The sequence below is a fragment of the Lepisma saccharinum genome, chromosome 18 (genome assembly GCF_977018435.1).
Source record: "Lepisma saccharinum chromosome 18, izLepSacc3.1, whole genome shotgun sequence".
In the NCBI taxonomy this organism is placed as follows: domain Eukaryota; kingdom Metazoa; phylum Arthropoda; class Insecta; order Zygentoma; family Lepismatidae; genus Lepisma; species Lepisma saccharinum.
The window spans coordinates 24,659,967-24,669,659 of NC_139246.1; the positions used below are offsets into that span (position 1 = coordinate 24,659,967).

The 9,693-nt window shown below is 39.7% G+C and overlaps 1 protein-coding gene across 1 annotated transcript in view; it reads left to right on the forward strand.

Annotated features, from left to right (window-relative positions):
• The window catches only part of vex (somatomedin B and thrombospondin type 1 domain containing protein vexed), a 242,948-nt gene extending 234,879 nt beyond the window's left edge, over positions 1–8,069 (forward strand). Inside the window, exons 4-5 of the mRNA XM_083140357.1 lie at positions 3,203–3,279; positions 7,731–8,069. Of these exons, the coding sequence (XP_082996483.1) occupies positions 3,203–3,279; positions 7,731–7,927 (274 nt within the window). The 3' untranslated portion in view covers positions 7,928–8,069. The remainder of the gene's footprint in view (positions 1–3,202; positions 3,280–7,730) is intronic.
• The last annotated feature ends 1,624 nt before the right edge of the window (positions 8,070–9,693 follow it).

Sequence of the window (9,693 nt, forward strand, 5' to 3'; positions counted from 1 at the left end):
ACAAACTCATGGCCTTCCTGCTTTCTTGGTTTCTTGCCTGGGAAGAGGCAATAAATCAAGCTGTGACAGCTACGGGACCTTCTGACGAGGGGACGGAACCCAGCTGTGCAGAGGATTCAAACACCCGCGCGTACTAGCCCTCACCGTCAGCCTGGGGCAATTTTGCAACAGAGGCATCTAGTGGCCAAGTGTCGAACTATGATGAATGAAATTCGGCTGAAGCGGCCGTATCTTTCGCCGTCGATAATACATGACATTTTTAAACAATCATTTTGGGCTGTGCAAGTGATTTTTAAAAGAAAAGCCCTCCCTAGCTTAGTCATAAAAGGATTGAGCATTACGTTAGTACGCATCATAATGGCCATTTTCGTTGGTGCTACCCACAAATCCTATAACCATTCTGTGCTTATTTACGTATTTCCTTATGGGAAATTGAAAAACAATAATGGAATTTGTGCACATTTATCGGACTGAAATTGCATAAATGTGTCATGTACTCAAAGTTTCATAAAGTAAGTTCACATCTACTGCGTGTTTTCCGGCAAATTTTTGGTTTGGTTTGAGTTGGTGTTTTAAGTCCACTTTATGCACAGAAAGGCTAATCGGGACTGGACCTACAGTTTAAAGTGGGATCCGAACCACTTGTGCCTCCACCGGGTATTGAACCCGGGACCCCTCGATTACAAGGTAATGACGCTACCACTGCGCCATGGGGGAGGCCCTCCGGCAAATTTTTGTCCTAAAACGTTATATTCAACAAAATGCAAAAAAGCCCATGTTAAATTTAAGCACTTTCCACGGCGACCTTCGCCAAACTCCACCTCCCTCTTAAGGCAAGCAACCTAACCACACTAAGTGAGCGTTACAAGTGTTAGGTAGACCTACATGCTGACTGGAGCGCCGCGGAAAAACCTTGAAACACTAAGGACGCTGTGAAACGAAAAAACATATCAGTAAGATGCACAGAAACCACTAAATACATTTTACATTTTTTGTTTTTGATCTTTGGAGAAATCGAAGTTTGTTCGTTCATACCACACGTATAAGGGGAAAAGACAAGAAATGTCCATATTTTCGATTTTGAGGTTTACAGCGCATTCTGTTGGTTGGAACTGGTACTAAACAACTGTACAGAAACCACTGGAATGAAATGAGAAATGTGCGAGCAAGATAGGATCGAATATTTGACGTACTGGGAAAGAACATAGGAAAGATTTGGATTAAAATGTCGTTTTCTCCAAAAACTAGTTTTGTGACATTCCTTGTTCTTTCCCATTCCCCTTCAATTATTGTTCCTTACCCAATGAACAACTAGAAATATGGCCCAAATACCGCATTTTATGGAAATATTAAAAATATGTAACATGAAATTCTATTATGTCGTTCTTAACATCGTAATTCGCCGACATTTGCATTTTTTTGTTACATACAAAGGAAAAAATAAGTAATTACATAAAAATCCGTGTCCCTACGCGTTTAAGGGGAGGAGTTACAGTTTCGCTTCGCACCAGTTGCGCATATATTTCAATATCGCCCGAATAGGCACTGCTACTAAAAATAAACTGGGTGTACCAAGAATATGAATTTCTCTCCATGTTGCAAGTGGAAGAGTTTTTTTATGTTGATTATTAAGCTAGACACGATGTTTGAAAAATATGATGAAAAAGAATTTTCGGAATCCCATGTATTCCTTATGGGGAATCAACTTCAACATCAAGTTACGGCTAATCAAATGGGAGTTTCGACTTTTCCGCTTGTGAAACGCATCTTCAAACTGCCCTCTCTCCGTTGATATATTTTTCTATGTCTTCGCAAGTTTAATATTCTCAAGAGAACAAATCAAATAATACTCCCATAAGCGCAATTTATTTCTCCTTGCCTCCTATGGCCATCCTGGCAGTGTTGCCAAACCTGATGCGCATAAAAGAGATAAATTTCACCTTAAGTGGAGTTAAAACTGACTTTCAAGAAGCAAGATTTACGAAGGCAGGATAAAGTGCTTCCTAGGGTAATGTTAGTTGTCAAAGGGTTGAGGCGCTGCTATTACCGTTAACTCTAAATTGATGACAATATATTCTTAGATTTCACCATCTAGATCCGGCGGCATCACCCATCTCAATAATCCACCGAAAATAAAAGGATTCCCTGATAACAATATTATGCCAATTTCACGTCGACATGGCGCTATAAAAAAAGTAGCTGTGGATATAAGAGGGGGTGGGGCGACACAGCCAATATAACAATATCACGTCACGTGCAAAATGTATAATCATGACAAAAGTTGGTTTATGTGGACCGGAGCGAGTGATGGCATCGTAGTGGGGCACTGGGGCAGGCTCCCCAGTTCACAGCCGAACGAGTGCACAAAAGAGCCAGATCTGGCTCCAAGAGAGCTAAGTTGGTAACATTGCCAAGGAGGGAAGAGCCTAGCGGAAACTGCATGATCTTAACCAAATGACACCTCATGATACAATTCAGCTAGTAAAAGCTAGGTTTCATTATAGGCATTCGTTGAAACTAGTTGCAACTGGTTAAGGCAAGTTTCACATAGGTACAGGCATTCCATAAAACGATTAATTAAATTCTGGGTTTAACGTTAACATGTCACGTTTGCCGTGGTTTGACTAAGAGATGTTTTGAGTAAGCTCTTGTTGGGTTAATGTAATGTACAGTTAGTTGACATGAAGCTGAACTCGATGTTGTGTTATGTACACATCATTATCATGCTTTACTTGTGTCATAAAAGCAATGTTTATCTTTCATTAGGGTGGCAAAGCAATAATGTTTGTCTTGTTCACATGTATGCTGTTGTACAGGGAAATATACATAATAATTTATACTATTTACATCTGAGGAAATGTTTAACAAGCCCGTTTATAAAGGAAAAAACCCTTGATATGTCAATACTTTCCACTCATTTAGCAAAAACCAATTACCAGTTGTTTTTTTTCAGGCTTCCGAGATATTTTTAAACTAATTTCCGGATCATTATGTCACGCTTTAACCTACTAATAAATAAGTCCAGGTTTTCCACAATAAAATCATGAAACCAGACAGTTTTTTTAAAAAAAATAACCCTGCATATTTTCAATGCACATGTGCAATATAACGTCTATGAAGAAGGATTTACAAATGCAATTTGCTTGTATAAATCTGAATTGTGTAACAGGAACTTATGTGTATTATTATTCTTCTCTTCCAGGTACTGTGTGGAATTCGAGGTCTTGAAGGCATCCAAAGCTTGCAGGAAAGAGGAAGCGTTTTCTTCTCTAAGAGACGGTAAGCTTGTGTTAATATTGGGTTGCTTTCGAGAGCGTAGACTTCAAAGCTTAATGTCCGCGTCAACTAGTCTGCTCAGTAGAAGAATGCAATCTGGGCTCTTGGGCTCCGATGCCTTATGCGAACTATATTCTCGGAAAGAAAAGTAACCAACGAAAAGTTGGTTGGCGAAATAACAGGTACAGGTCGTTCATTTCAGTTGCTATCCAACAACAGTTACAGGGTGCTTCAAAATTCCCTCCTGGATTTCGGAGGGTTACTGAGCACGTATCTAGAAATACATTTCGGGGGTGGGGGGCGACAAAGTGTCCCAATATGATTAAAATAATTATATTTAATTAAATTTCATGAATATGTAAATAGATGGTAAAAGAATAGAGATATAGCTAACAGGACATTATCTAGCTTATCAATTTTTTTTAAAAAAAAACAACTGCCCTGGCAAAAAAAATAATGCCAAATAGATAAAGAATTGAAAATTTATTGACTTTTAAAAAAGGAGTTAGAACAAATTGGCGAAAACTAAAGTTCCTGAATAATATTTTATGCATATTATCATAAGTAATAATGTGTATAAATCTTTGGAGCTGTCCTTCAAAGGCGTATGATCCGAATTCCTTGCCTTCCAATAAGTTAGTGGAAAAAAATAACCACATTTTGATTATTTAATTTTAGTCCTTGGTAAGTGTTTAGGGGGGAAGGTCCGAACCCACTGCCCCCCCAAATAGGTCCTTGGGTTACTCATAGGTCAACTCACCCACGAGAATGAGAGCATGTCAGCGAATAGAGTAAATAACGAAGTTTTTAACGCATCCTACAAATGTTTGACGTGTCCTCCCTTGGTAACTCGGCTGATGTAAAACGAGCAGGTAGGACGTGGCCATCGCCTAAGACTGTGGACCACATACGAGCAAGATTACAGAAGTGGCGTCTGTCGAATCGCCAAGGAAGGACATATCAAACATTTGATACGCCTTGCTTAATTTTTCCATATAATGCTTTAAACTTGTTTATTTTCAACATGTATATGTCTTGTTGGTTTGGTTTTTTACCATTAATATGTTTAATTTATTTGTTTGCTGTAATATTGTTGTTTGTGTTATCAAATTTATAGTTTCTGAATTTAAGTGTGATTAAAAGCGATAACGGAAGTGGAAGTCGTTTCCGATTTCTAGACATTTGTACAACTGTCCCATCTTTTATTAAATCCCTTACCAAGACAACGAAATGTCGGAAGATCGAACGTTGTTCGATTCAGGAGATAATGTGAATTTTGTGAAAAACGCTGTTATAAAAGGAAAAGCCGCATCTTATTATAATGTGATTGTATTTGTAAGTATAGTCGTGTCATTTTCTAGTGAATGTTTAAAGTTAAAAGATTATATTAAACTTGTACAATGGCAAGAAGCTACTTATTTTTCTAATTGCACGTCCTGAGGATGCTCAGTGTAGCAAGAACGTACAGGAGAGTCTCATAACTCTGCCGCACAGGGAGATTGGGTATCTACCGTGACGTAATAATTCAGTGGCGAACGCCCAAAAGGAACGTCACACATTTGTATGGTGGGTTAAAAACCTGGATATTTACTCTATTCGCTGACATGGTCTTATCCCCGTGGGCGAGAACATCACCGAAAAGTTTCATTCCAGATTTTTTTCTGGAAAGGAATAAGTTGAATTTCTGAAAATGGCATGGTTTAATGACGAATGACATCGTGTAGGCATTCGTGCAAACATATTTATGAAAATATAACGTGTATCTCGACCAACCGCAAAACCCTAATATTTCAAGGTCACCTGGTATGACTCTGTCCGTGCCCGAATCGAAAGGCTCCCGAGTGTTACAGTTGCCACTTTTCCCGCCAGGTGTCAGTTCCAACGTCACCCACCAAGCTCTGCTGCGCAGGTGCATAATACGAAATCAGAAGGCAGACGCCACCCGAACATTATATTATTTTCCATCTATCAATTACTTAAATTAAACTGTGGCATGTGATTTACAATTTTTCTAAATGCAGTATTATCGATAAAACATCCAAGTAGCACAGAGTTTTACATCGTCCGTTTAGTAAACGTTGCTTCTACAAACTGAAGTTGCAACGTGGGTTACGGACGATGATTGATCTGGTTTATTTTACTTCGCTTTTTTGTCACTTTTGGCTATTCGCAAAGATGAAGATGAATGATGATGAGATGAAATGGCTGTAAGGACAATCACAATATGCGGACGACACAACACGATCCCGACGGAGGATAATACTGGCTGTAAGTCCAGATGGCATACCTTCGCTAGTCAGCGTAATACAATTCAGGGTGTACTACGTTTGTTTGATGTTTAAAGTGTTATTTATGCACAGATAGGCTAATCGGGACTGGGACCTACATTTTAAAGTTGGATCCAAATCACTGTGCTATGTGCCTCCACCGGGGATCGAGCCCGGGACCCTTTGCTTAAGCGTGTACTGCGTGGAAGGGAGGTTGTATCAGGGTGTTCTCAGAAAGTGTTACCCCTGACACCCTGATAAAACTGGTGAAGAGACACTCACAAGGAACACCCGTGCCAGACCGAGATTCAAACTTCAGACCCCTGGCGCCGTAGCGCGCTGTGCTAACCACTCCGCCACGACGGTCAGCGCTTACGAACGCAGCGCTACAGCGAGTTGGAGTGTGCACTTGTGGCGCCTCAAACTCCACATACGCTGCGGATTCGGACTTGAACGGTTCGGATATTCCGCGTGTGGAACGGTGCTGTAGGTCTACCGATTCGGACACAGATCTCGTCTTAAACAAACGATTCGCGGGAGGAAAAACAACCAACCGATCGACGCAATATTAATCGAGGTCTCGCAGCCACATTGTCGGTGCCATAGCAACCGCTAACGAGGAAACGCCTATACGGGTGAAATCATGCCGTAAATCCGAAACGAGTGTGGATTTCTGCAAACTGATATCGGGGACCCCGACACAGAATAACTCCCACTGTCGGTGTTAGCTGCATCGGAATCCATTGTTGAAAGTTCCACCGCCGTGCTTTGCGGTTGGGCTGTTCCCGGGAGTAGGTTCGAAACTCTCTTCTCTCGGATTCCAATGCAGTTTTCCTCCTGTGACGTAGGCAGGATTGCCCATTCCTGAGAGCAGAATGTCGGTATAGTTTAGTACATTACTAAAATATGAAAGTTCATTGACAAGCAAATGCTTGCCTTGATTCAAGGGAGCCCGCAGGAATTTTTCTTAGGAGGGGCAGAGCCCCTCAGTTATATAAACCTTTATTATTATTATTATTATTTATGTTATTATTACTTTACGATCATTAAATTGAATTGAAAATACTTTGGGGTTGTATACAAGTTTAGATTCCAGTCTACTATTTCAACAGAAACTGGAATCGCTTTGCTTCCTTTCCAAACATCTATCACTTTCTTGATGAACAGTTGTTGATAAGATCAAACATACAAGGGTCGTTCAAGGTTGACCAAGATTTTATTTCTAGACAGGAAATATACATACATGGAAGCATCAAACTATGTCAGTCTTTCAAAGTATTCCCCCTGAACATCCAGACACCGTTGTGGAAGTTCCTGGATGCCTCTGGCGTAGAAAGAAGTAGGTTGGAAGTCTGTCTGGAAGTGCGTACCACCCAAATGCTCTTTAAGAGACCCAAACAAGTGGAAATCACTGGGGGCTAAATCTGGACTGTAAGGACTGTGTGGTAAAACCTCCCAGTGCAAGTTGGCCAATGTTGTTTGAGTCAAATGGGCCGTGTGTCGCCTGGCATTGTCATGGAGAAGAATGACATGTTTCGACAACATTCTAGGTATTTTCTTCCGAACGGCCTCACGTAGAGCACCGTGAAGCAGTGTTGAGTAATACTGGGTATTAATTGTGACGCCATTCTCCAAAAAATCCACATGGATAACACCTTTCATATCCCAGAAGACAGTTCCCAAAATCTTACCGGCAGACGGCAGACCCTAATCACATCCCAGAGACCAAACGAAGCATCATGCTACCAACTCCCGCCCATCACTGAACTGTTGACACCATTCGTACACTCTTGCCCGTGACAAGTGTTTGTTCACCATACTGTGCTTGCAGTCTACGCCAAATTTCAGCAGGTTTCACCTTCTCCTTCACGAGAAATTTCATTATACACCACTGTTCCGCAGCAACAGGTACACTACTTTCCGCCATATTTGTTTACACTACACGCATGCACCAAATGCGTTGCAAAGGATCATGGTTACTTGCAAGGAATCATGGTCTGTCCTGCCGAAGTAATGCAGCGCTACATTGATTCGTTAATATGTTACGCACGAAAGTCTTGGTCAACCTTGGACGACTTAGATTCTTGTAAATAAATGAGACATGTATTCAAAATATGTTGGGTAAACAAAAAGTCTAATAAATTATTATAATGGTGTAATTGTTGCTGCATTTTCTTAACATTTCAGGCGACAAGGTGTGTGTTATGTGCGAACACCAGGCTCAGAGGAAAGGCTTAGGATTCAGATGCCCAGGACACGGTGTGGAAGACAGATCAACACGCTGGGGCGCTTTGTCCGCACCGCACTGTCATGGCAAGTGGATCAGACTCACATCCTCGGACATTTGTCCTTGCAAGAAAGGTGCAGACTTCATCTTTGTCTGAGAGGACCTTCCAAAAATAATAAACAAGCATGATTTCCTCCCCACAATCAGTTCAGACAAGTCAATTTTCTTACCTTCCCTACCCTTTAGAAAACCGAAGTGAGATCCCTTATTTTGTATCTGAGATGACTGAGAAAGAAATATATCACGTTCTTACGAGTACATATCCCATCAAAGATATATCGGACTGTAGACAAGTGTGACTGGATGTCTTATAAAGAATCAATGTAGGAAGAAATCTATTTGTATCTCTGTTAACCATTTTGTAGAAAATAAAAAGAACTATTTGATGTTGACTGTTGCAAAAGTTGTCGATCGGACCGTTCAGTGTGAAACTGACTATTGCCGAGAATGTTCCATCACAGAAAACAAGTTACAGATGGACTACACGCAAGTGAAGTACTATTTCTGCAGTTTTGGACTTCCAAATATGAAATGTTTGTGAAAAATACTGTGCTAGTTTTCTTTTTTAATATTGTGTACAGCTCTACAAATACTACTTGAGAAATGATAGTTGTAAGTAGTGCTAAAGTTATTATCGCATTTGTTACTTTATAGTTTTCTTATTTTAAGCACCAATATAGAAATAGTGAGTCGAATGATATATTCACTACATCACGCTTTTTGTTGTAGAAGACGTCACAAGATGAGGCGCAGAATTACATCGTTCGATGCAGTGTATTTTAGATATGTATTAGGTTTGAGAAAGTTATAAATTACTGTTACTGAATTCCCTTCTGTTGGAAAGACAGACTAAATACAGCCCCTTTTACAATTGAAATCGAAGAAAGATGATGGTGCTAATTTTCTTTCTGTTCAAGAACAAATATCAGATGTTATTGAAGAATTGTTTCATTAAACCATTGGATTAATTTTAACAGACATGGTGGATTTAGATTAAACCGCGACCTAATGTTGTTGCAATGCAAGTTTGGACTGCTCATATCTTGAGTTTGAACATAATTCGTACTTTCCTCACAGATGTCAGCACTTAACGACTTACGATGGATGTTATGCCCATTGCCATAATTTGATGTTCTATTTGCAGCACAGAATTCCATGTGTGAGCTGAGCAACATTGGCGAGATTGAGTAAAATATCATAGTTATCATAGAAATAATCAACAAACTACTATATTTTAAGAAACCTTTGGCATGAATAGTAGTAATGGTTGATTCAAACCACAGACCAACCCTTCAGTGTTCGGTCAATATTTATAAGTTTATTAATTTATAAGGTATGAAAAATTTTGCTTAGTGGCAAAGCTGAATTAATGGGCTGACCAACTTTTATGTAATATTATCACAATTATTATAATTGGTTATGTATTGCCAATGTGCTTATTCGATGCTTTACATATGCATTTCGCAGAAGGTAACCATCTTGCACTGGACTAACTTCTTCTTTAAGCGGTTGATGGTTCTTTGAAGAGTATGGTATATGCTGTATTGCAACAACTTTGTCTTTATTTTCGCTGCACATCTGTCGGGTGTGTAAACTTGGAATGAAATAGGTAAATAATCCTGTAACAGTTCATCTGAATCATAATTATCGAATACTATGAACTATGGAATACTATAACTACTTGTCGTTTATGGACTTCAGACTTCTGAAAAATATCAGAATTTGCTAAAAGCTGATACCTAGATGCAAGTTTTCAACTTTTTAAATGCAAAACATGGTAATTTTGTTTCAATATCGATGCAGTGCGATGTTGTAGCTGGGTGTGCAAGAGGTAACAATACCTACATCTAACCTGACGGACTA